Source organism: Diprion similis, chromosome 8 (genome assembly GCF_021155765.1).
Source record: "Diprion similis isolate iyDipSimi1 chromosome 8, iyDipSimi1.1, whole genome shotgun sequence".
Taxonomy (NCBI): Eukaryota; Metazoa; Arthropoda; class Insecta; order Hymenoptera; family Diprionidae; genus Diprion; species Diprion similis.
The window spans coordinates 12,449,142-12,476,201 of record NC_060112.1 but is presented as its reverse complement, the minus strand read 5'-3'; the positions used below and the strand labels follow the sequence as shown (position 1 = coordinate 12,476,201).

Genomic DNA, 27,060 nt, shown 5'->3' with positions numbered 1-27,060 from the left:
GCTCAACGGAAGTGAGAGTATATTGTTTAACCATCAATAGCGATTCAATATGGCGCCTAGGAGAAATTGATTCTACCAAGTTATACAGTGTTCCCTTGGTTGCAATCCTGCGAGTAATGTGTAACGTTCTTCTTTAAGCGCGAATTGGGTGATTAACTTCAATATACATTATCGGGTTGAAGAAAGTAAACTGCTACTAGAGTACATCTAACAACGCATTCCATTCTAAGGGCGCGACGCTATGGCTGGTGAGTTTCCACTTAACGATTTACAATTCACGCCCCTGCGACTACATAGTAACTTCGCTTTATATCTGACAACGACTTCTCATCCCAAAGCTACGCCCAGCTTTTTATTTATTTATTGACTTTCTTATCTTATGATATAATATTACGCGAACGCCTCGTTTTTGCGTGATATGTAGATAATCCCGTAGACTACGCTACTCCCATTGACCCTTGACCCGATCAATCTATCCAGTGATGTTGCTGATGCTCTTTTGCACAATTCCTTGTTTACCAAAACCCCTCTGACAGTTATGTTCATTTCTTTTTGTCATCTAAATTGAAGATTCTCAATTGGCAGGTTATGATTGATTAGATCAATCTAATCAGATACTTCATTTAGCAAAATTGTTGTAAGCTTCTCGAAAGGCTTGCATAATTGTTAATTATTTGTGCATTTTAAATTTGATGCTTACAAGTTGTTGATACAGCTGAATTTCTTATCAACATCTGTTTCACCAGTGATAGGATGATGTTATCTTGATAGTTGCTGAGATAAAAGAGGATCCGTCCTCTGAATAGTAATTTGTTTCATATCAAGATTTAATCAGGTTGAAGTTCATAACGGTGTATTTAAAATAAAAACTTATTGTTTTGCAACTTTAAAATTTTCTGGAATTCAGCATGAACAAACTCAGATTACAGTAAATTCAACTCCTTTACGCATTCTCAAGCTGCAAAATGATGACTCTTATCTCAAACTTTCGTTATTTAATGTTACTAATCTCAGTCTCAAAAGATTTGATGTTCTTAGTATTGAGCTTTTGTATTTTATTATGAAGAATTATGTAATATAAACTTAGTTAATCAGTCAAGCAAAATTGGTTTCGAACTACTTTTAATTTTTTTTTTATCCTTGCTTAAAATATGTATGATCTTCCGAAATGCTTTATGGGATAATATTCGTATTTGAACTAGTTGAAAATGTTGACTTGATTTGAAAAGAAGAGGAATGAATTTAATAGTTATTACATAGAAATAATTTATATACTTTTACGAATTTAAGATTTATATGTAGTTGACATTCACCTGGTATGTGTAAGATAATTTTGTACTCATTACTCATTTTGATGACAGAAAATTGTGAAGAAACTCTCATAACAACTTTAACCTTTCGGTTTCTTGGCATTTTTTCAAAAATATTGCAAACGTTCAAGCACAACAGCAGCCAGTGCTATAATTATGGTGAAATTAGCTCAAGTCCCAGTGTAGCGCTGTGTTGCATAATTAAATTCTCCATATATATGCAGCATCTACGAACAGCTGAAAAAGAAATTTTCATTCTCACTTTATGAATGAAGCGTCATAAATGTAACTCTTACTTGCATTATCATGTAAGATTTTTTGCAATATGTTCATTTAGCAAATTCCAGCAATAGTATTTCCAACAGATACAGAAGAAGCAGCGCTATTTGAAGGAGAAGAGTTTGAAGTAGTAGACGAGTGCATTGATGATGATGAAGCAGCGTCTGTTAAGGAATCACTAAAAGCCACACCGGCAAAGGCTATCGAAGAACCCAAGAGCACTGACAATGCACCAATGCAAAGTACAGAAGAGTCGAAGACTAAGAGTGCTGAAGAATTAAAATCTCCTGATATCGTGGAAACAAAAGAACCTCCTAAACCCGCAGATTCACCCCAGCAAAAGAAACTGTTGACTGAAAAGCGACTTTCACTGAAACAACAAAACCCCCGTCTTCGAAAGCCGATCGACTTTACAGCTGACATTTCTATGGATCAATTAGATGCGCCAGGAGAATATATGACCGATGAAGAAATAATGAATCATCTGGATGAGATTGAAAATATCGTACTAGATGGAACAGGTTTTGTGCTTCAAGATGAAGTCGATACAACCAATACAACTCCAAACACATCTGAAGTAATAGCGCAGAAGAGCAAAGCAACAGCAGATCCGTCGAAACAGCCAGAAAACAAGCAATCAGAGGAGGTGAAGAGTATGAGCAAGAAAGAAGACAACAAAGAGGACCCAAATGAAGCCACAACTCAAAAAATGGAAGAGAAATCTCAGACTACCGAATCGGAATCCAAAGATTCCAACGTATCGGAATCCAAAGATTCTAACGTAGATTGGTACGAGAAAAAGGTACGTCTTTGCTTTTGTGATCATTAATTTCAAGTGAATTTACCGTTACGGAATGTCTTTAACATGCAAATGTTTTCAGCTGGAAGCAAAAGTTGCAACGGTGAAAGACCGATTGTCAAAATTAGCCCGTGTTCTTGAATTTTCTTATCCACGGTATAAAGGGTACTTAGACCGAAATGAAGCTATCACTGGAACTCCCGTTTGTCGATTGGACCAGCCACGACGATGCCCGCTAGAAAAACCACACACCAATCGGTGGAAATTTGTGTGTAAGTAGACATTTAAAAAAAGACTGTTTAAAGCTTTAAATTACATTAAAAAATTAAGGTAATTCTATTTTCATACAGTATATTTGTTCGATTCATGCAGTTCAATCTGCATTTGAAGTAAAAATGCTGTTTTCTATTTATCTCAATCTAATCATTGCAAAGATTTGTCATGGCATGGCATTAATGGCTACTGGAAGTTCGAAACTCTGTGATTACATGAACTGCAATATTTACCAAACAGACAAATTTCGCTCAGTTTTTAAATTTTGTACGTAATCACTAGTTCAGAAAATCAAAGGTGATAACCTTAAATTAATTACATAATACAACAGTTTGCTTGTTTGTTTTTGCTTTTCCAGTTTGTATTGATCTTTGGAACTTTGATTCCCTGCCTAATTCATGTATATCTTAAACACAGCTACGGTGGAGTTTTCATTGATTTTTTTTTGTTTTAATAATAACGTCGAGATTGAAATGTATTGGAATTCAAAATAACAAGTGTGCTTAAGGTCATCGAACTTGCGCTTTATCTGTGCCTTCTCTAAAAGTTTGAAAAGGTTTTAGTATGAAAATTAAAATGTAGTTCTCTGACTTTATTTGCTCATTTGTTTCATGATAATTAAAATGGATTACAAAAACGATCAACTTGAATTGAACTATTTCACATTTTAAATCCATTTTAACAGCTAGATTCTGTTCTATTCGATATGATGAGCTAATCAGTATCAATATCATGCGTTTTAAAGATAGTGTTGCCATTGCCGTTACCTGTATGTTTGAATATTATGCTAGATCGTCGTCAGATTTCTTTTGGGACAACTATTTTGGTTGTCCGAAGCTGGTCCACTGTTTCGCAATGTTTGAACAACATACAAATATCAATTATCAATAACAATTTCAGTATTTTTCAGAAATTGCAAGTACCCTGTAATGTCTTTACATCGTAAAAACCACATTACACATGTTTGACTGTGTAAAATCTGCTTTCTCAGATATGCCAAATTAACTGGCACACAAAACGATATTAACATGGCCTATGGGTCAGAATTCATCATGGTATTCCGAAACGCGATGAAATTATGTGGAAATCATAATCGTATAAAGTACCATATATATATTTGTACATGGACATATGTTATGTGCAAGTATATGATTATTGTTAACAAGAACTTGACTTGCATCTTGAGCTAAAAAGTGAGAAGTCTAAAAAGCTGTCAATCAGGTCCATGGAAAAATATATTCTAATTGAGAAAAAAGAAACTGATGTGCTATGATTTCACAGACCAAAGTGATCACACATCTATCGTTGCTGTACATCTTCAAGAAATCTGGACTTGTTTATTATTGGTCCGGATGATTCAAGGAAAACACAGTTCTTTATAAAAATCTGTGATAGCTTACTGGCAATCCCATTTTTGTGCGATTGTGAGTAAGAAAATGATTTGCGTCAGCTCGAGATAAATATAATTGTTCTATGGTGGTGGATATAAAACTAATCCAGGATAAATTGGATCAATAGAGATTGAGATGACAAATGATATAAGTTCTCTAGGAATTTTCAAACATTTTTTTTCCTGCCTACGATATATTTGTACTATTGTTAAAAGTGATTAATTAGAAGTTGCGAAGATTTTAGTATCGGTGAATTCTTATTCTTCTTTACCTTTACTATTTTTATCGTAAATCGTATTCCGCTTTGTCGCACAAATTATTTCTTTAATTTCCTGAATTTTTTATTTAATTTATTCGGCAAGCAATTAATATTGTTTCTGCAAATCCTATTACCAACAATTAGATGGTCGTTGATTATAAATATTTTGAGCTAAGCATAATTTGCAAGCCTTAGGTGAATCCTGAAGTCTGTCGAAGTACTCATAGTTGGAACAGGTTTTGAACATGCAGTTACAACTCTAAATGAGAACAGTACAAGATGTTCTACTAAGGAAACGAAACTGTTGTCCCAGAATGGGCGATGCAGAAAATGATTGATATCATCGGTAGTTGAAAGCAGATTTCAGATGATAAATTAGACTGAAAAACTCTGTAACTACCATCTGTTATAACATGCGATCCAGACAAAGTCATTGCTGCAGCACATTCGCAAGTGAATGATGGGAGAAATTTCTCAGGCATATGAAATTCAGTGCTTTTATGCGCATAAAAAGTTGCGCTATCCCTTGAATTCACCATTTGTGAATTTAATGTTGGTACTCAAACCTTGAGTGAGAGCAAACGGTAGCTTGTGACTACCGAACTCATCTTTAGCATTTCAAGACACTTATTGCTAATTGCATCTAATATAATTACATATATATCAATGGTAATAACTTATCATTGAAAGACCGACGTTGGTACTTCAGAATAATAACTGTAATCAGTCATGAAATACTGTAACATAGCGACCGTTACAATCGGTTAAACGATGTAGAGTAGGGTATTGTGGTTGTTTACAATAGTAAAATCCGTATCTAACCATTTTCCGTTTTCTACTGTATACTGTTTCTTTGGTTATTTAGTTTCATTCTCCAGTACGTTTATCACTTGAAAAAAAATATGGAAGTGAAGTTTGATTATTACAACTAGCAGATAAACTTCTTGCCACTATTCACATTTTATAAAATCTAACAAAAGCTGCAAATCTGTGAAGTTTAAGAAAAAAAATGAACTATATTTTGATTATATCACCTGCTGAGCGTACAATTGTTCAGTGAGCGTGGTTTTATTCTTTGTATTCAATGGTTAAATGATATCAGTTTGCCAGAGCAGCAGGTATACGTATTTTCATTCGACGATTAATTAATGTTCTTTGATATATTTTTAACGCTATTCTTAATATGTTTTAGGTGGAAACAACCAGTTAAAAGTTTTCTTTGAAGAAATAATTATATTTGCGTAAAAAGGATGTTTGAAAAATAATCTAGAAAATGCAGAGATCATGATTGAAATGTGCTTTTAATTGAAGAAAATTGAAATTCCTTGCCATGTGACGGTAATATTTCGTTTAATAAGATGAGAAATCTTATGTGACATGTTTAGGCAACAGAAAGCCTGTACAAGAATCAACAGAGAAGCAAAACTCTAGCAAGGAGGAGACTCATTCAGGGAACAGTGGCTCTACAATGTGGCGGCTGACTCCAACCGGTGTATGGGATTCTGATACCGATAATTCTTCTGAATATCCGCCTTTTGTAATGAAAGCAGTTAAGGTACAATCATTTTTGCTACGTAAACGCAATACCGCCCGACGAATAACTTCCAAACGCTTGTATACTTCCATGTTTTCTCATCATGTGTTTGCCAAGGGATGGATGGAAATAAATTGGCAATAAACGTATCTTGACAAAAAAAAAAAAAAACAACGTATAATTGACCAAAGACGAATTCAAAAACGATTTACGACTTTGAATAGTTTCACATGAAACAAGTGCAATGATTATTCCTCTGAGGATGACATCAAGGTCGCAACCTGAACTGAAACACTACTGAAGCTGAAAAACACTATCTTCGGAATAGTAATGAAATTACTGCTGATGAGTTGCAAGCTAAACCGAAATGGGATCCTTCTTAGATACGGCATATGAAATGCTTGACAATAATTTTTGATTTCGAGTGCAATGTTCCTGCTATACAACACAATTTATAAATGATGTGAGGGGTCTATCACTCACTTGCGTTGCTCAGTGATGTGATACTGTGATGATGTGCAGATTTTATTAAAGTTGAAATATCACCAAATGCCACATATTGGTATATTAAGCACAGTATTTCGTCATCCACGATGGAACGAACTGCAGGTTCAAATTCCTTACTTCGAAATTCCGTATCCCATTACTGTGGAGTTGAGGTTGAGGAATTTAGTCCAGAAAAAGTACAAGATCGTACAGAACTGCAAAATAATCAAGCCAATGCTATTGCATTTAGTAGCATATTGAAGAACATATTCGGTAGTGGCTGATTTCATGGATGGATTGTCAAATCCAGATATGTTGGAAATATCCCGAAGTGTGAAGATACCCTCAATTTTCAAGGAAGAAAGAAGAATTCTACTGTAATCAAAAATCATAACATGTCGAGTATGGTTTATCTTCATTTTAAACATCATGGCTTTGAATTTTTCGTCATGACTTCAAACTCAAGATGAACATTAGTACGGATCGAGGATTACATACACTTATGCTACATCAAGGGAGCCAGTTGATATTCAAGACGTCTGTAACAGCATTTTTACATATGCTGCATCCCATTGTCTGATTGGCTTGCATTAAGAAGTCATTTGACAACTCTCAGAAAGCAGCTAACCTGTACTGTTACTTTTGGACAGAATCCAGTTAGCCATTTGCAGATGAGAAGAAGAAGAATTGATACCATTTGCATAATTACTGCTAAGTTCTCATTAATACTTGTGAGGCGAAGAAGTCTTTGATGTACATAAGAAACGATCTCAGTCCGCTATTTTGCAGCATTCGTTTTTCAACGCTACTGGATCATTTCTTGGCTTTAAAAACATAGGAGTAGAAGATTTTGAGAAAACTACGTGCTGAATAATCGCAAATACATTTTAAAAACGTGATTGGTATACACCAACAAAAGTCTTTCAGCTAATCATTAGTTAACGTGTTGTGAAATGGATGTAAATGAACAATGACAAAATGTTTCCGAGTCCATTTGCGTGAATGCCGAGTAATTTTTGTACCTCAGCAAAACGTTGCAGTAGAAAATTACGATCACTTCACCTGCAAAAAATGGTTTGGAGAATATTTAATGTTACTGGCTTTTTCTTGATAATAAGCATACGTAAATGGCATATCTAACACAAAGTGAAAACGCAAGATCCATGATGATATCATAACAGTTATTGCAAGAATATGTGAATGCCCATCCGTCCCTTGAACTTGCAATTCTCAACCAATGTGATGCAACTTTCAACAAATCTCATCAGAATTCGGATCTTCTAGAGTAAATTGCATTCAAATCGCATGAATAATTAATTCGGTTTGGCGATGAGGAAGTTGAAACCGAACATAAGTTGCAGTGCCATGCATGAGAAATATCTAGCGTATGTGAATTCTGGATAATTCTGGATTAGAATTTGGATATTAAATACTACGTAATAACGATTTATTTTATGGAACGTACGGATTGATTTGAATTAAAATTTGTATGGAACGGAAGAAAATCTCATACATGGAGCATCGTTTGCATAATATTTATATGATTCACCGCACAATCCTATTGACTGAAAAAGCCTTGACAATCACAGTTTACATGAAAAGCTGGATTTACAATTATGCATTATGATATAAAGGCTCATAAGTTATTACATATTTCCTAAATAGTGACTCTCTTGATATCAAATTCAAGCTTACCTTGTTGGTATAGCTGATTCCATTTTGGCAGGTTAAATAATTTATGTCGAAAAATAATTCTTGAAAAATTGACTGTGTCTAGTTCAGACAATCGATCAATGATCTGTATTCAAACATTTTTCTTCACATTTTATGGACTGATATCTCTGTTCCTAGGAGACACTTTAAGCAAATCTAGTTGTCAGTTGGTTGATTGCAAAATAGCACTTGATGGCTAGTGTCGACTGAAAATGATCCTATAGTCAAAATTGGATTATTAGTATTTCCAACAGTGGCTATATTAATTTTACACAAGGATTTGAATCCTCCTATCAAATATGTCGAAAAGAAGATTTTCTTCAATGGCATCGTAGTTTGATGCCAATTATCCAATGTTATATCAGAAAAACAATTATTCGCAAGAAATAATTTGGCTATCAAATATTCCAAAATACATACCTGTTTACGAAAATCCGATTTACACAGTTGAGAAAACTATGTAAATGTCTTATTTATCATGTTTACTATATTAACTCTTAGCGGCCACATGAGGTAATGAGGTGTCCCAGGCTTTATGTGGCCGCTAAGGGTTTAGTTAAAGTATGACATTGTCTGAACTAGGCTTTGAAATTTGATATACAAACTGTTGGCACAACACGATATTTTATCATGGTTGAAAAAGTTGATCTTCAGTCTTATCCAGTAACAAATATAATTGAATTTGCATGTTCTCACCAACTATTACTTTTTAATCGATTTGTTCTCTGCTACAAAAACTGCATTTTAAAAATAAGATTCTACGAAATATCTGGTACACAACAAGTGTAATGCTGTGGGAAAGCTTCAATTGCTTTTTTTCCCTCCTTTTTGAAGTTGTTTTTATCATAATTACACAAGTTCTTGAAGACGTAGCCTACCGTCCGTAACTTTTGAGATATGTTTTGTCTCTTTAACATATACTAGAATTCGTTGACACTTACATACTTTAATGTTTTGTTACAATGAAGTTCCTGGGTTTTAATGAAATAAATCGAATTATAACATCAATGAGAGAATGCAGTCAAACGCCACGAATTAATTTAGTTTGGTGTAGAACAAGCAATTCAATGTAAAGTTTTCATCGACCATTCAAGTTTGATGACTTTGCACATAGTAGACCTGATGGCATCAGACTATTTCGAATATCCCAGTCATGTTTACCAGACAAATTTTTTATTTTTATTTAGGTGTTCGAAGACTTTCTTCAGACAACACAATCCGTTGATGAACAAGCTTCACAACCATGTAGTGAAACTGCCGTTGTTACTAATGAAGATTCAAAGTCTGAAGATCCATCTGCACGTAGCGATACAGATGAGAAAGAAACTGTAAAGCAGGAGTGGCTGTGGCTTTTAGTCAGATGTAATCGTGCTGATGAACTAATGCTCTTTGCCACTGGAAGAAACATTGATCGTTCAACTATGGATGATTTGAAACAGGTTTATGAAGTTGGTCCAGGCAAAGACTGCAAGGTTAAATCACTCTACTGCAAATCTGTTACAAAGTAAGTGACATGCTTGCTTATAAAATTGTTTTTTTCCAGCTTACCTTGTGACTACGTGACAGTAATTAGAAGATTACTATTTTCTCCGGATATTTGACTATCTGGAGAGAGAATTAACTTTTATTCTAATTTCAAGATCAATCTCTTTACTGAACTTAAACTTTATTTTTCAGAACTGGAGGTACAACGAATACCACTACAACATTTTTAGTTGGGTCTGAAGCTTTAGATGAGGTGGTTGGTGGCATTAAAATACAACTGGCGCCTAAGACAAATTTCTGGTCAAATGCAGCAGGCGCAGAAAGTCTGGGAAATGCTGTTGCCGACTTGCTAGCACCTACATCTAGAACAACAGTTGTTGAAATAGGGTGTGGAACAGGACTCATTGGGCTTATGCTTGCATCTGTGAGTGGGTCATAACTTATCACAAAAAATTATGTGTGCTGATTACTTTTTACTTGCACGATGCTTATGATACAAATATTGCTTTGTAGAAATGTCATCAAGTTATTGGACTCGATTCACCATCTGAAGTAGAAGAAGCTGAAATGACTAGTGAATTGAATGGTGTTAAAAATGCTTCATTTGTAATGGGCGAACCTGCCGAAGTGATGGCTACAATTGCTCAAGTGTTGTCAAACTGTAAGGCTGCTGCTATTGTAAACACCAACACTAATATAGGCAGAGGTAATTTGGATTTTGTGCTATATTTCGACCTGCGAACATCATATAATTTCTTGCAAGATTGTTGATTACCAATTTGTATTTGGTTTTGAACTTTTCAGCCATTGAAGTAATGACGGATCTGCGGAAGATACTATCATTGAAGCGGCTTGTAATGGTAACAACTTTGACAAAGCAGTCTGTTCGTTCGATACTGGAGTTAGCACGACCGGGTAATGGAAATCTTGGAAATCCCTTTATACCCATTCGTGCATGTGTTGTGGACACTTTACCAATTGGGCCACATTTTGAGGTTGTTATATTGATGGAACGTCGGTTGATTAACAAATTTCCACGGGTTTGGGTCAATCCGGCTACTTCAGCGTCATTATCGCAAGAAAAATCAATTCCAGATAAAGGAGTAAAAACCTTGACTACCCAAGGTACAAGTAGTCCCGCTAAAAAAGCAAAAGTTATGTTGAATAAGGTAGCAAAAATAGTTGAACCTCCTGTGAAGAAATATGTTGACAAGGTAGAACCTTTACCGAAGAAAGCTAAGTTTACTCCAGGTTTTACCAAAAAATCTCAATTCATTCCTCCGAAACAATTAAAGGAGACTCCATTACCACCAGTCAAAAATAAATTTAAGACAAAGAGAGTTCACTCTCCAGAGAGGCCACATGTGCCTCCTAAAAAGTTTGCCCCTAGGTTCGAAAAAGGAAACTTCAAACCTTGGGCTGTGGGTAGAGTTTCTCCTGATTATAGAGTGCACGAAGATAGACGAGTTATGAATAAGTTTGAAGATCCCGCACGAAGAAATTTCACGTACAGAAATCGAAGTCCCATGATGAAGAAGGAACAAAAATCACGGGGTTGGAGCGTAGAAAGCATCGTGCCTCGCGGAAGCCCAGGTCATGAGAAAAGGTTTCGAGATCACAAGGATCAGTCTGATTTGCGGGAAAGATTATCTAGTAACCGTATAGAGCCTGAGATCATGGAAAAGGTTAAAAAACAGCAACAAATGCTCGACATGGCTCAGCAAAAATTGAGCGGACCAGCTTCTACAGTAGACGTTGCTACGGCTAAGCAACTTCAGAATATGTTGAATATGGTGCTCGAACAGACAAATAAATTGCAGAGCCAACTGCCGCGTTCTGTATGGGACCGTATTGCACCTCCTGAAAATGTTTCCAGCTCATCAAATATGCAGCCACAGAACGATCCGTTACTCAAAGGTCGTTATGTTCAGGAAATGGGGACTCAAGATATACTAATCACAACAGCGAATAGAGAGTTTACGAAACCCGACGACTCAATGTCTAGGGGAAATTATGACAGATTCAACAATGTCGTACCCTCAAGGAATGCTATGATGGCATCTGGTTCACAACAGGATTCTGGTGGAAATAGGTTCCAGAATACGGCATCTGACAGGTATCACAGTCGCGATGGAAATTACAAACAACAGGAACAGGGAGGCCATTGGAAACAGATGGAGAAAAATCGGTGGGAATCATTCCAGCCAATGAAAAAAAATTCGCCACCCATCAGGAAGCATATTTCACCGCCGCGGCATCAAATGTCTGTAATGGGAAGACCCATATCACCTCGACGAGTTGCGTCACCGATCAGGCGGCCTCTATCGCCACCTAGACGCCAGATAACACCGCAAAGAAGACACATGTCACCGATACGACGTCAGTTGTCACCGCCAAGGCGTCAGATGTCTTCACCACGTCGACAGATATCTCCGCCAAGGCGCCAGATATCACCCAGACTTCAAATCTCTGAATCAAGACGCCCGATTTCACCATCCAGGAGGGCTATATCTTCTCCTAGACGCGTGTTGTCTCCTACTAGACGCCACATTTCACCTACGAGACGTCAGATGTCACCGCAGAGAAGAATGGACGACGACTGGGATATACCAAGTAGAGGCGCAGTTGAGCAGAACACTTGGCAGAGACCCGCTGAAAGATTGCCCGAAAAAAGATGGCACGACGAGAGGCAGCAGCCTGTCACTTCTAATTGGGAACATCCTCCAGGTAATGATAGGTATCGGAAATCTATGAATCAGGAAAAATGGGAAATGAAAGATGGAGGTCACGATGCATCATGGAACAGTGGCGGTGGTAATGGTGATACATGGGCCAGCAAACAGTCTACAGCTGTCCCTAATAAAGAACATTGGCAACCAGCTACTGAAAACAGATGGCAAAACTCATCGGGAGGAGTAAACGGAGACAATTGGAATATTAAGGGGAAAGAAAGCTTCCCACGACCGTTGCCAAGAGAAGAGTGTAAGCCTGTATGGGGTGACGGAGGGAAACCTAGATGGGGGGATCAGATAGGATCTGCAAAGGATTCATGGGGAGGTCAAGCTGATAAAGAGGATTGGAATGATCTTCCTGATGACGCTAAGGATCCTTGGGGAGATGACGGTAACAATACCAGCAAAGATCGTTGGCCCAAGTATGACAATAATCCGGGCCCATCTTCTGGATGGTCTAGGGAAAATCAGGCAGGGGATACATGGGCTAAGCCTGGTGATGGTTGGCAAAATAAACCTGGGCCTGGTAACAAGTCCCAATGGAATTCATCCCAGGGTGGTCCAGCTGTGAATGAGTCACGCTGGATATCAAACGATGGCACTAAAAAAGCTTCAGGAACTTGGCAAGGAAATTCAGGACTAAATAACAGTTGGCAACCACAAAATTATCCTGGATTTCAACAATCCAGATCTTACAATCCCGGCTCCTTTAAAGATCGACGCTAAACAGTCTTACTATAAATAATATTTCGTTTAAAAATGTAATTATCAAAACATTGAAATGTTACATTGGAATTTTCCGTTATAACTTGTCGGTCTGGAAAAGCCTATTTCTGTGAAGCTTAGGAAAATTCACAGTTCTTATGGATTATATCTATAATCAATTGCTTCGTTTCACAAGCACCACATCATAAATTATATAAGTACCTACGATTCTTGCGGTTATGCCTAAATTGATTGATTTATGAAAATCATAGGATTATCGAGTTGGAACACTGAACTGTTATAATGCACGTTTTTGACGCCAAACCATGTTTAACACTTCTGTTTTTCTTTCAAATAAGTTAGCATTAAACAGCACATAACGAAGTGGATTAAAATTTATAAAAATTTTATTTTATTTTATTTTAAATATAATAATAATCATATTGGATGGCTGCTCTCAACCAGAAGTTTTTGTACATCGACACGTGATTCTTTGTACATCATAGTATCGTAGTAAAAAATATGAACGTATATGAATACCAATGAGAGAATATAGTCATTCATAATTGTAAGCTGTACAGCGCTCAGGGAAATCCTGGTTACACAGGAATTACAAAAAATCACGGGGGGTTTTATGAATGTGTCTGGAAATTTACAATGACGAGTGTTAAAATAATATGCACATACATTTTCAGTAAAAAAAAATAGAAAAAATACAGAATAAGACATTACCGGTCACACTGTGAAGTGGCAAATAAGCATCTGTCTGGAAAACCTATGATTTTAGATTTCTGAGTAAGTGGAAATTCTGAAAATAATTACTCGATTATATCACAGGTCAATATCCGCAAGACATGGATGTCTAGTTTAACGTCGTTTGAACGTATATTTATACATACATACATAATACATTCGTTTCATATTGCTCTATTTCATTATTGTACGGTTATAGATTTGTGAAATCAAACATATAAGTCCAGCCTATTGCTTGAATAAGTAATAAACAAATAACCCTACAACGTATATATTATATGCATAATATACAACTCTGTTATCGATATAGCAGATCACAGTAATTTTAATCAAATTATGTACACAAATAATGGAGCAAAAATATAATATAAAAAAAAGCAAAACGATGTTTTGGCAATGCTCAAGCCATATGTTGGTATCCAGACTTACCATTTACTATAATACATACTACGTACTATATTACAGATTTACGGATCTACCAAACCTGTGCACTCAAAAAAGTCTGGAGTTGAGAATTTAGTATCAGCGCATTCTTCCAAAACTAGTCAAGGGATTTTTAAAGTAGAAGACTACATTAATTAAGCGTAAAAATATTTTCCATTTCGGTAGACCCATACGTCTGTGAATCAGTCAATGATTCATGTTACCTATGCAAATAGAAATTTTACAGTTACAGATTTCTCGGCATAGCGTGATATGTTTGAGGGGTTCCCACTGCTATTCGTGGAAGCTTGAGATCAGCTACAACTTTGACGAAACCGTAATTCCAACGCCGGAGGCGAATCTACAGGACGCTTTCCGTTTACATTAATTTTCTGACACTGCACGGCACTCGGTGATTTCATTGGCCTATTCCATTAGATACGAATAATAAAATCACTTGGTGTGGTTTTGTGTCAGAAAATTGATGTAAAAGAGAAACGCCCACTATGTAACTAATAAAAGTAAGACCATGGCAATGAATAAAAGCTGTAGTCATGTCTGTAAAAAAAATTTTATACGCTCACTCAGCAGGGAACGAAAGATAATCGGGTCATTTTTTCTTTTTTAGATATAATACAAATCGAAGCAAATACAACAGATTGAAAACTGTAACAATATGACGGCACTATACCTGTATATAAATTAGGGTAATGCAAAGAAAGAGAAATTTTTTTTCTGGCAAATAGGCTTAAGTTAAGTAACAAGTTTTGATTAGGTATAAAAATAAGCCGGTTAAAATTTGAGCTTTTAATATTAATATTAAGATGCTCCGTGTAGCACTTTTCTATTTTCCATAAGAATAGTTCGGGAAAAATGATTGAATGAAATCACCATTAGAAACTATAACGACGAGAGACTTATTTCCATTTGCTAGGATGTAATAAGTCATTCACAAACTTATGAATTCTTTAATTGTAAAGTTGAAATAGTCTTGTGTGGAATGTAAGATATTGGCATTCCTCTCACGACAACAAGAACTTCGGGGTCTTGCAACCCAAGTGTCACTATCGCAACGCGTCAAGGGTTGATTTGTCAAGGCCAGTTAATTTTGGGAGACGATTTTAATTCGTTAGACACATCGATTTGGTCAAGAGAAATACTCATTCCTTCACAACCTGTGAGTACACCATTTTAACGCCGTTACATGTATAAGACTTGGAAAAAGAAGTGTGTAGAATAATACGCGGTAATAAACGTCTCTAAGATACAGTAATTCTAGAGAATGAAATATTTTTCTCAATGTAGCAATACGAATTTTGTGTATACCACAACCACGAACAAAGCGTGCGAATCGAAAATGGAATGCTTCACGTGATTCCTAGTCTACTCGAAGATTCATATGGAGAAAGTGCTACCGCGGTAGGCACCATGCCCCTGGCTGGGTAAGTAAGACGTTATACCAAAATTATAAATTGTGAAATTATGATTAGAGTGTTGATGAACAAAATACATAGTTCGAAGTATAAAGAACTGTTTGTGAATAATATAACCGTTCAAAATGATTTTTATTTCACATATATTAATGTATCAATCATTTCAACTTCCAGTACGGAAGAGTACGAGATTCGTGCGAAGTTTCCAGAAGGCGATTGGCTTTATCCAGGTACGAAACCTCGTGAAGATTCTACTATTCGCCGCCCTTACCTAAATTTATAATTTTCAAAAAAATCTACACCTATTATCAAATTCGACAGAATTATGGCTGCAGCCGAAGAATCCTACACAATTTTCGGAATTTGGAAGCGTTTACGTGCGGCTGGGAATAGCGCGTGGAAATCGGGTGCTGACAGGAACGATGGGAAACTATGATGGGCGCCTGTTGGAATTCGGTTTAAGAGCTGGTTCGCCACCAAACTTCCAGGACGTGGAGATTCGGAAATTTTCATATACCACAGGTCATTGGACTTCCGGATTCCATGTATATTCTACTACTTGGAACGCGGATGGATTCGTGTTTCACGTCGATGCCGAAGAAGTCGGTCGCTTGACCCCTGGACCGAACAACTGGTTCAGCAATAGCAATGCCTCATCAGGAACAAGAAATAAGATGACACCTTTCGACGGTCAGGTAAAAAATTATTTTATTTACTGAAGGATATACAATTTATTGCAAAATGGAAGATATAGCGAACTCCGTTTTTTTTTAATAAGAAGATAAAAAATACCGCAACAGCGTAAATGAGGTATTGCTGTGGCTATATTATAAGTAAGCCCATTTTTTTGCATTGTCAGGTCCTTTTTCCAAAGTGTAAAAATACACTATACCGAAAATGAGAAATACTGCAGATTTATACGCCGGTTTTCTTTTTTTGTTGATAGTTTTACATCACTTTGGGGGTTGGCGTTGGTGGATTACGTGACTTTCCGGACAAATTACGCAGCGGTGATGACATCGGATATGAAAAACCGTGGAAAAACATTGCAGCCAAGGTTTGAACCAGTTTGAATAGTTCTTACAGGTTTTTGATTAGATATGTTGGAAATAAATCTGTCACTATTTTTTATTTCAATTCCATCGTTTTTACGTACAACACAAAGCATATTGTAATTCATTAATCACGTGCATATATTTGCAGGCTTTGCTTCGGTTTTGGGAAGCAAAAAATCATTGGTTACCAAGTTGGCGAGATTCGAATAATGCTGGTAAATCGCATCTGCAGATCGATTACGTCCGGATTTTTGCACTCTGAAGATTTGCTGTTGCACATATCCTGCAGTGATCGAAGTGTTTGACCGACATTTATTATATAAATAGAGAATGAATATATTTCGTCCTCTTCTTCGCGACGGAATCCGTATATGAATTTTACATTCAAAGGAAAAAAGTTTCGATCTCATTCTGACAGATATTTATGTAAATGATCATAAAATTCGAATGAAAGTTCATATGATATCGTAGTTAGGTGATGACAAGTGAATTGGAATGGACAAATATGTTTCTAGTTGTAATCGAATTCGCGTGTTTCAATACTTTGAGTATGGGAAACATATAGTACAATAATACGCTCGTATGTAGAGCGTGAATCAAAGTAGGTGACTCATTTTTTTTATACAGTTTATTTTTTAAATAAATAGATATACCAAAACTTTAGTAACAAATACAGAATTATACAGGATAATAATGACTAAACAATGTACATTAACGTGTTCGTTGAGATCGCTATTATATGCCATGGAATTATCAGTCTGGCGTTAATCACTTATCGGCCAATGTGAATTGTCGTTGTATCTATTTTACACCTGTATCGTTGAGTTTTAAAGCTGAATTCACATTGGTACTACATCTGCAATGGTTTTTCTGTGAATAAAAAACCCATTTAAGTTATATAAATAACTATAAATATGAAGTCACTTCCAAAAAATCATGTGAAAGGCTTGGCATGAATTCATATGAAATTGCCTCGTTGTGCTTCTTCAATTAAAATAATGAATTTTATTTACCCTGTAATTATAATGCGGGTGGCCGGAAGACGCTCCCGAAGAGAATCATGCTTTGACCCAATTGTGGGGTGAAGTGCAGATTCACTCGATGGTGCGCTAACCATTTTTAGGCTACTCAAGTCGTATCCAACGATAGCCTGACAATCACATAGTTGCCAGATTTGGGACGATTTCAGTGCCATCCAAGTGACCTGCCGGTGCAAAAATACCAATTTTTTTACGGTATTTATCGTCTTTTAGATTTTACGACCAGGGAATATGTTAAGATCACTGTTCAGATTTTATTAAAGATTTGCGAAACAATTGATGCTTAGGCTTTTTACTTCAGGAACGTCAATTGTCGCGGTTATAGGTATTTATTCCGAACATCGTTACGAGTTCCTAATAAAATACTTAACATGAAGCGACTGACAATGAAATGAAATTTTTATTGATAATACGAACTCGGTGCTTCTGAACTAGTGCTAAGGAGGTTTCTGGCTTGTAAGGTGGAAAAGACGTAAGAGTCCCGCCACCACATCTGAATAAAACGAGCCTCCGGATAATCCAAGACGCTGTTGCCCAGTCGCCGTAGTCCATAATCAGACTTTGGCCTAGGTCACTTCTGGAAATAATATCGCACGTAACAAAACAGGGTCTAATATATGGAAGATATTCAAATTTTCAATGGTTGAAAATCAGTTAAGTGTATCAAAACTTCTTCACCGATAATTACGACGTAAATCGAACGAACGATTCGATGAAAAGATTACGGACGCGATGATATCAGACAATAAATTCAAATTAGAAATCTGTAACTGCAATAGTATAAGAGGGTGGGCTATAAAGAAAAGAAGAATTTCAGCGGTTAAATATTAATCCAATTGATTTTGTAGCTTACTTGAACTGTTTCTTTCGGGTTGAATTTTTCAGGAGTATTTCGTTCGTGAGAAAAATGTCCCCACTGCTCCTCTCTCCTTGAAGAACGACCAAAACATCGCGAGGTCCTAGATCCGTTAGATCGACAATGCCTTCCTCTTCTTTGAGGATGTTTTGAAAGTAAAAACTGCCTTCTACGGGATGATGGTCTTCTGGTTTTCCCTTCCTGTCCGTCGACACTATCGATGTCTTTGCCGATTTTAGACTGGCTACAGTACTGACGTGTTCTTCAGCACAGAATACTATTCGTGGATCTTTATCCAGTAACGTGGTCAGTTTTGCGTCTGAGAAGATGATACAGTAGTAAACTGATCAGTATTAGGAATATCTAATTAAAGAGAATTAGAAAGCAGGTAATTTACACGGCCCCGTGCAAAAATTTTTCGCGAACTTCGAACTGCGATCCAATATTTTTCTACACAGGTCATTTTTATCTTACACTTGGTATATTATCCCTTCCTGCAAATATATGCGAACTACTAAACATGAGTACAATATTCACATAGCTTATACTTACCAGAAGATTTATGGATGGGATCAATCGGGTGAAGAACAGCGCCTAGGATCAACGATGCGACGAGAATCGTGTTGACCTTGGGATCGTTTGGTGCTGCGAGTAAACCGATGAGTTTCCCGGGGGTAACGCCGAGGGAACGAAGCCCAGCTGCGAGTGCAAGAGCCTCGGACAAAACGTCCTTGTACTTCAAAACCTCGCCAGTTGCAGCGTTCACCTGTACAATACATACCGTGTATACCTATATGTGAGCAAATAATTGCGGCATCCAGTTTGGCGAGTGAAAATTAAAATAAAAGAGAATAAAAAATCAGAAAAAAAGAAGATGGAAGGCAAAATGCCGAAACAGCCCCACCAGACGGTCACATTTTGTTTTTCATTATTTGTTGGACAAAAAAACGCTGCTCTCGCTGTAAGAGCTTGTGTCCAATACATTCGAAATCATTTGTGTTGGGTATAGCTGGTGAAATAGTAACAACCGGTATTCTGCATATCGTGTTCACTGTCCGGAGTTTGCACATTATCAAGTGACATTATTTACCGGTCTGTCACATCAGATTACGGATATTGTATTTGCCTGGAGGCAATTTTTGTCTGGAGCTTGACGAAAGGCTTGCAAATTTTTCACCACAGTTTGGAAAATTCTACGAAAGCTTGTACTTTATTTTGTTTATAAATGACAGCACACGCGGATCGTTCAACCCTGAGATGAAGTGCTCAGCAAAAAGTTTGAAGCAATTAATCGAACCTGGACCACGCGGTCGTGATATTTCCCGAACATTTCGACCAGGCAGTGACTTAGCGAGGTTGCCGGGGTCTCCATGTCCTGAAGAAATCCCTCGACGCCAGGACCGTCGAGGAATACGGATGGCCGACCGTTTTTCTCATTCTTGACAAAGTCGCTTTCTCTGAATGGTCTGCTTGCCAGAATGGAAGGCCGCCTACCTGGGAGACACCGGCGAGATTACAAGTCTAATGAGGATTTGAATAATTCATCACATCCCGTCACGTGCGCGTTAAATCAGCGGCTGGTATTCGAATTGAACCGCTGATGAAATTTCGAGAATCATATTGATAGATCTCGTTGTCAGACACCCGATAACCTGTATTACGTGTTAGAATCATGAATCTGTACAGATCGAAGCTCTCTGGACCAAATGCTTGACTAGATTGCAATATTCTGGCTTGAGTGGGAAATATAGAAAAAGAACGAATAACCAGCTGCTCATCCACCACTAAAATATTTATTATTTTATACTAGAATATTGTATGACTCTTTTTGTATGTCTATGAATTTTGTGTGTACGAAAATGTGTAATGTATATGGAATTTTATCACCATTCGTGCCTACAATGTTATAACTTATTGTATCTTAACTTTACGAGTGATTAGATTGTAAACACATTAGATCATAGGCTTCGTCTATCCGATGACAAATCGACGTGCGTTTATATCAACTATCATGCTATGTGTATATAATGTGTTCATTTCTGTACAAGAATCATTTTAGACATTGCACTTCAAACTTTTTACAAATAATTTCGTTTCCAATAGCATGTGTGAAATAGTTAATAGAGGCAGATTTCATTACGCTCTATCCTACGATGTACAATTCTGGCTGCTTGACAGCTGTTTTCGTAGGATAAAGTGGCGGGTTGCAGAATTGAATCAGCAAGGTGTGACAATGATAAAGTAGATATGAGGAGAAAAATTAGAAGACTCACTCCAACAACACCAAAACCTCCTTATGATGGTCATGCTTGGTTATTTACTATAAACTTTCATTCCGATATTTGACACGTCTCAAACACATCGACGTTTCATATGTTTTAGGAAAGAATGGCACGTTGGTTTCACACTACAGAGATAATACTCAACCCAGCCTGATTGATACCATATCTTGCGATTAGAGAACCCAACCACACACAAAAGTCAAGCTTCGCGGTCATTAATGAATTATGGAAGAATAGAAATGTTCTTCGTTATAACTTTAAACAGAAATTTGCGCTGCATTTTTCGTAACCTTTATAAAATCTATACATGTGGATATAATTGATTCAAACGATAAGGTGTATAGGAAAAAAGCTTCGAGTAGTTTATATATTTAATGATTACAGCATGTGTATATCAAAAAAATATTATTTTCGCACTGAGTGGTGTTTATATAATAATACCACTGGATGGCGCTGTGCGAGTTACGCTGGAAAACTTTCAAAGTTATGGGAAAATTTTGGATAATCGAAGGAGTGATGCTACGATGAGGAGTTGAATTCTCGAAAGTTGTGTACCGTATATTACACGATAGTACTATGAGTTTACTTGACAGGCTCACGTGTAGGTATTTCACCGTTCAAAGTTAAGGACTCTAAGCATTAATGCTCACACGGATTTAACGATCATCCTAATCAAAAACGCTAATGTTAGCTTAGCTCGTCAACATGTGCAAGAGAGCTCGCATGCAAAAGTCGGTAATGATTATCAATACCCAGGTACCTGTTCCTAGAATAGAGAGGACCTTGAACACCACAGATTCTAGGGTCACGGTTAGCCGCGGGCACTCAATCATTGTACCTATAGTCTTACTCGAGCATCCGTTCAATAAATGTTGCAGAAACTAATAACGATATATGTACGTCTGATTTTGGGACTGGTAAAATTGACGGTATATTCATTTTAATGTAATTTTTTAATGCGCACTAGTTTTTTTACTCTATTTACCACTATGGTGCTGCCGGCTTATATTTAATGATTAAACGAACCGGCCTACTAGCTGCCGAAGCGATTCCCAATCCGGATATTATGTACCCGAAGCCCTTCTTAGCGGCACGCGTTTATTGTATACTATATTGTTTCTAATATGTTTCAGATCTCTTTCAGGGTCATCTAGCTAACGTTCCAACTTCGTACACCTTCTCGCCTAATCACCATTATGCCTTGTAATACATATTACAGATACATCTGAAAATATATCTACATCCGTGCGAAATTACGCAAGACTAAGTACTAAAAGCACTTCAGCACTGGATCTATATAATGAAGACACATTGCGAATCAGATCATTATACGAGTTTAACCTTCGATTTAAAACGCCGTCATATTTTTTCGCCACATTTTCTGATTTTGATTGCGCAGGACCGAATCAAGATTGGTGTAATAATATTTTTTAGATCGAGGCGAACTGCGTTGGGAATACCAAAGAGCACTTTATACCTACTTTATACTTGGTCCGAACCTTATACTTTATTTTCCTCGTTAAAACAAAACGAAACCAGAAGAATAAAAAAAGAAATTGAACGCGGAAAAAAGAATCGCGTGCAATCTCTTATTCGGATTCCATTATTAGGATAGGACCGAAGAGTCTGCAGGTATTCAAATCGTTACGCGTGTAACGGCGACATCGCATTTTGCAGTGGGCGGTCTTTGCGCGTCTGTAACACATCTCGGGCCTTTCTACCTTGAGTTTGTGTGCTGGCAAGAAGTTCTGCTCGATCAATTATAAATTTTACACTGACAGACAACAGGTGCTGTATCGTCCGAGAACTCTGGCCTTTCGGACTTATTTAGTCTTACCTCATCGCGATTCTAGATTCTATGATTCGCGATAAATAATTATTTAGCCATTATCGCGCAACGATCCAAGTGCTCCGTTTGTGATATTATACCTGCAAGCGTGTATTATTTTGCTGAAATCCTTCTATCCTGTCGTACCGAAATCCGGATAAATTATGGTGTACTTAGGGATCATTCCTGTTATCGGTGTTATCCTGGTATGCAATTCTGGATTTGCCAGGCCACGGACTCCGCAATCTACGCGGTTTCCAAAATCTTCTGAGAATTCGGGTAAGCAATTAGAGTTGTATGGTTTTTGATTTCTGAAATGCGGTAAAGCATCGTGCTAATTAAAATAATATAGTTTTTGAGACTAACATGGAACGCAAGTCAAGTTAGGTTTAAAATTTTCCACACGAACAATGGGAAAAATGAAGCCGTTTTGGAGAAGAATTAATTCTAGACGTATGTAAATATGCCAGAATTTTTTTCTGCTACGCGTGAATATTTTCTCGAATCAATTCGGCCCTTTTTTTCTTTGCATAAATCCATGTCACGTTGACTAAATAATTTTTAAGAGAAATTCCGGATTCATGATAATATTATGAATTTACCAATAATTCAATGAAAAAAGCATGCATAAAGGAGAAATGAGATCTTGAATCCGGCATGCACAGTATCTGAATGCCGCATTACAAAAAGAAGAAACAGGAAAAAGAAATTCTTTATAGAGTTAATATAAGTTTATAGAGTTGTTCCTACCATTTCCTGAATTAAGCATTTTCTCTAATATACCACGATGATCACAAGTAATAATTGGTTTAAGTTATGATGCTTGTTTGAGTAAAGATATTTAATTCTCATTAACTGTAGATATTTCCTATTTTCGCTGAATAGTGGAAGATGTGTCACGTCTGATGAGTGCACTGTAGGAGCATTTTTAATGAATATGTCGAATTAAATTTACTGGTGAATAATTGATTCAACTTTGTAATATATTAGAAACGTTGAGAAAAAATCCAGAATTATCTTTAGATGTCTCAAATAAGCAAAATTTCACCTAGCCGTTTTTGCTACCTTTGAGGCTTAATGTATATCTATTATTTATTTCTAGTCGGAGAATTCGTTCTTTGGAGTTGTACTGCCACAGCTCAATTGCAAAGGAACAGCATAAACAACAACATCGTTCATATCACGCCTGGAGTCGGTCTTCCAACTTTGACCGATATTCGTTCCGCGATCGGCTCTCGCACCCGATCAAATAATCTGCATCTGGATCATAAAGACGATGATCGCGTGAACAACATTCAAATAATTAAGTTAAACACCATCCCTAATCACCACGAACGCAACAAACCGAATGCAGATCGGTCAGCAAACCACAAGGATACAACGATCTCGGACTCCCCGTTGAGGACAATAAGGGTGAACGCATTCAGGAAGAACACACCTGTAATTTTCAGGGCTAAGCCTCAACTACCCCAACTCGAGGATAAGCCGTTAAAAAAGGACGAGATCGACATGCACAGTAGCGAAATAATAACCGTGATCAAGTCTCAATGATGGTCAATGGCAATTTCGTGCGATTGGTCGCTAAATATTAAGTGTTACGTTTATTTTTCATGAGATAGTGATTGATCGCCATATATACATATATATATAATGTATGTGTTTGTTAAAATGATGTAATTGAGCGTGATTATAATTATTGCTGATTGTGTTGCATCGAGGATTAACGCCGAATAGTTTCCTATACAATCGTTGAAGTATGTGTGCGTAGATTGCTTGTTGGCTGTATGAGTATCTGTATGAATAAATCATGTAATACATCGAAGAGTTTATATACTTGAAATTAGATGTTAGACATCGCTATAATTATGTGGGTAGAATCGCACAATGACAAAACATTTTTCAGTGCTCATACATCGTTCTTGTAAGATGATGAGCAACTTTAAAAATTCCTGAATGCATGTTATAACGACTTTAAACGATTTGATGTAGTAAAAATTTACAAGTTTGAAAATACATTTGCTTGTAGTTGATCTGTGAAATGACGAGGTTCTGCTTTCCACCCTTAATTTTATACTTACAACAGCAGCTAAGGCTGCAGGATAATCGCTTGCGAAAAGCGATGATGACAGTAAACAGAATTTTTGAAATAATTGCTTTATTGAAAACCTAAATATAAGACTATCATATTGTTTTCGAAAAGAAATTAGTTTGTACTAGTAGTCGATATTGAATTTGGTGGTATTCTGATAGATTCTGGTAGAGGCAGCAATTCGATCTGCAAAAAAACCATATAAAAATGACGTATTTTGATATTTGTAATAGTATTAGTTTTGAATATTTAGTAAGATGTAAGAATGATTGACTTGTGACCTTTGTGACTTTCATAGCAACTCCTTCAGGTAAGTTCCTCTGTATGTATTCAAGTATCGTATCGGCGGTAGATTCAGTGAGGCGGTGAAGATCAATAAATCTGTAGTAAGTTCTGATTTCATATTGAACACGATGTTTCTTGAAAATGTGTACACACTTCAGTAGTGTGTACCGTTTGTGTTCAGGCTTGCGTGGAGCAAAACTAGAAATATAAAAAGTTGTTATCATAACTTCAATAACTTGAAAAGTTAGGGCTCTTCTTGATCAAGTCGATTTACTTTCTACCGATCGTTACACCAAGGTTTTCTGCAGCCGATACTGTGAAGTGTGCATAACTCTTTAAAACGGCTGGATCATTCCCCCGAACCTCTAACTGAATTTGCTTGTACAGTTTGTCTGGGATAGCCTGGAAAATTACGAAGGTGACATTAGTAATGTTAACGTGACCAAAACGCTGCTGGCGAAAAAAGCAATGTTTTGAAATTCTAGGATGACTTTCAAATGGAGTCAAGTTTGGGAAAAATAATATATATTTTGCTTTGCCATGGATGACTGGATTTCAAGATATTCTTGAGATGTGAAATAATGATTTATTTAATAAACATGTGTCGGTACATTGACGTTGGTAACTTCAGACTTATAGAATTCTCGAATTAGTTGTTTACTTCCAGCATATAGATGTCGAAATATTTCTCAGCGCTAATGCACACCAATTTGAAACTGAATTTGTACTGTCAATAAATTCTCAGAAAATAAGATTGAAATGGAAGCTAAGAATACGTGATTATGAGAGATTTGTGATCACCGATTCAATAGACTGCTGAGGTTGTGTTGACAGAGCGCGGCCAAGTATTCCACTCGTTTCAAGTCCCAGCTTTGGTAATATGTTACGGAAAACTAATGCGGTCTGTGAATGAAAAGGATTTATGTGACGTAGTGTTAACTCAGTAAATTGTACCTAATATTGAGAATGAGAGTAGTCAGATTACCTTGGAATATGACATGTTGATGTTCGTTATAGAGACGAGAGATTGATATACAGGCTCATATAGTGGAGCAAATCGTCAATATGTTTAGACTAGCTATATTCGCTGTAAGTGCAAGACTGAATACAACGAATGCCAGAATTTCATAACCTCAATATTTTAGTCTACACCTGCATTCCTCTTGTGTCTATACTCCATTGACTAGCGCTATCAGAAGGTAGTCTCACTACCGGGCGAGTCAAATTTTTCATACAAGTCGTGCGTTTGAATACGTCAGTAAAAGTTATCACGATTAGTAAGTTAATATTAGTAGCTCTATTCTCCCTACCGACGGTCGTGTAGGAAATGCGGCGTGCGGTTGCTCTCTGTTTTACCAACAAAGGGCGAGCGTTTACATTTTCGCAGGAAAGCGCACGACTGCGGAGAAACCAAGAAAATTTCTCATCTTCAAGATATAACTATTTAACCTGCTGCTTGCGGCAGCTTCAAACAAAAATCGATTACTCTCGCAAAATCATGTCAAATTGGAGTATCAAGAAATAAATTCTAAGGTTCATCAAATTGGTCAAATTTTCGACTAAAAAACTTCAAAGGAGTTGACCTACCCTTTTTTTGCGATTTTCGAAGCTGTAACTTTTTGTCTTCAAAACGAACCGAATGACCCGTTGACATTATTCGGATCCCCTGGAACACGAAAAACGCACCAACGAGAGCGTGGGACCAACGGCAAAAAAATGCCTTAAAGAAGAAAAGCAGCTGCGGAACTATAGCAAAACTGTTCTTTCGATTTATATATGAAACTCTTAGACCGTTGCTCGCAGCGTATTGGAACTGCGATGATTCGAATCCTCTCGCAAAATTACGTCAAAATGGTGCCCTAAAAGATTTATTGCAGCACTTTTCAGAATCGTCGAAATTTTCGCCAAAAATCCAAAGGGGTTAGCCAAAGTTAGCGTCACTTTTTTGCTCATTTTCGGCGCCGGAAATTTTTACTCTCGGATTCGATTTGTATGACCATTTCCAGAGTGATTCGACCCCCAGGAACTCAAAAAACACATGTAAAATAGC

The 27,060-nt window shown here is 36.9% G+C and overlaps 4 protein-coding genes across 4 annotated transcripts; 2 read left to right on the top strand and 2 right to left on the bottom strand.

The window, feature by feature from the left end:
* Positions 1–49: 49 nt before the first annotated feature.
* On the top strand, positions 50–18,075 carry LOC124409068. Its single transcript, XM_046886462.1, has 13 exons — positions 50–248; positions 1,676–2,391; positions 2,471–2,660; positions 5,697–5,866; positions 9,232–9,548; positions 9,722–9,953; positions 10,043–10,235; positions 10,334–12,984; positions 15,448–15,584; positions 15,633–15,805; positions 15,897–16,270; positions 16,522–16,632; positions 16,779–18,075. The coding sequence occupies exons 1-13, from the start codon at positions 242–244 to the stop codon at positions 16,890–16,892; spliced, it is 5,385 nt and encodes a 1,794-aa protein (XP_046742418.1). The 5' UTR covers positions 50–241; the 3' UTR covers positions 16,893–18,075.
* On the bottom strand, positions 17,278–21,283 carry LOC124408878 (4-coumarate--CoA ligase-like). Its single transcript, XM_046886147.1, has 7 exons — positions 20,800–21,283; positions 19,824–20,020; positions 19,079–19,292; positions 18,524–18,845; positions 18,088–18,247; positions 17,644–17,834; positions 17,278–17,500 (listed from the first exon to the last, which is right to left on the bottom strand). Exons 1-7 carry the CDS (start codon positions 20,831–20,833, stop codon positions 17,470–17,472), a joined length of 1,149 nt encoding a protein of 382 aa, XP_046742103.1. The 5' UTR covers positions 20,834–21,283; the 3' UTR covers positions 17,278–17,469.
* Positions 21,284–22,317: 1,034 nt separating this feature from the next.
* Positions 22,318–25,140, top strand: LOC124408879. The gene is made up of 2 exons (XM_046886148.1): positions 22,318–22,915; positions 23,739–25,140. The coding sequence occupies exons 1-2, from the start codon at positions 22,801–22,803 to the stop codon at positions 24,185–24,187; spliced, it is 564 nt and encodes a 187-aa protein (XP_046742104.1). The 5' UTR covers positions 22,318–22,800; the 3' UTR covers positions 24,188–25,140.
* Positions 24,775–26,197, bottom strand: LOC124408880 (28S ribosomal protein S10, mitochondrial). Its single transcript, XM_046886149.1, has 5 exons — positions 25,996–26,197; positions 25,812–25,913; positions 25,285–25,412; positions 25,007–25,208; positions 24,775–24,911 (listed from the first exon to the last, which is right to left on the bottom strand). Exons 1-5 carry the CDS (start codon positions 26,008–26,010, stop codon positions 24,840–24,842), a joined length of 519 nt encoding a protein of 172 aa, XP_046742105.1. The 5' UTR covers positions 26,011–26,197; the 3' UTR covers positions 24,775–24,839.
* Between the last annotated feature and the right edge of the window lie 863 nt (positions 26,198–27,060).

Excerpts from the sequence above, each read along its gene's own strand:
- LOC124408880 (XM_046886149.1), bottom strand. Across the intron at positions 25,413-25,811 it reads CTCAGCAGTCTATTGAATCG|GCTATCCCAGACAAACTGTA; the intron begins GTGATCACAAAT and ends GTAATTTTCCAG. Across the intron at positions 24,912-25,006 it reads TTGCTATGAAAGTCACAAAG|ATCGAATTGCTGCCTCTACC; the intron begins GTCACAAGTCAA and ends GTTTTTTTGCAG.
- LOC124409068 (XM_046886462.1), top strand. Across the intron at positions 9,549-9,721 it reads TACTGCAAATCTGTTACAAA|AACTGGAGGTACAACGAATA; the intron begins GTAAGTGACATG and ends TTTATTTTTCAG. Across the intron at positions 9,954-10,042 it reads TTGGGCTTATGCTTGCATCT|AAATGTCATCAAGTTATTGG; the intron begins GTGAGTGGGTCA and ends ATTGCTTTGTAG.
- LOC124408879 (XM_046886148.1), top strand. The coding sequence starts at position 22,801 with ATGGTGTACTTAGGGATCATTCCTGTTATCGGTGTTATCCTGGTATGC. Across the intron at positions 22,916-23,738 it reads AAAATCTTCTGAGAATTCGG|TCGGAGAATTCGTTCTTTGG; the intron begins GTAAGCAATTAG and ends ATTTATTTCTAG.
- LOC124408878 (XM_046886147.1), bottom strand. The coding sequence starts at position 20,833 with ATGACCATCATAAGGAGGTTTTGGTGTTGTTGGA. Across the intron at positions 19,293-19,823 it reads ATCACGACCGCGTGGTCCAG|GTGAACGCTGCAACTGGCGA; the intron begins GTTCGATTAATT and ends TGTATTGTACAG. Across the intron at positions 17,835-18,087 it reads CACTAGTTCAGAAGCACCGA|GTCACTTGGATGGCACTGAA; the intron begins GTTCGTATTATC and ends TTGCACCGGCAG.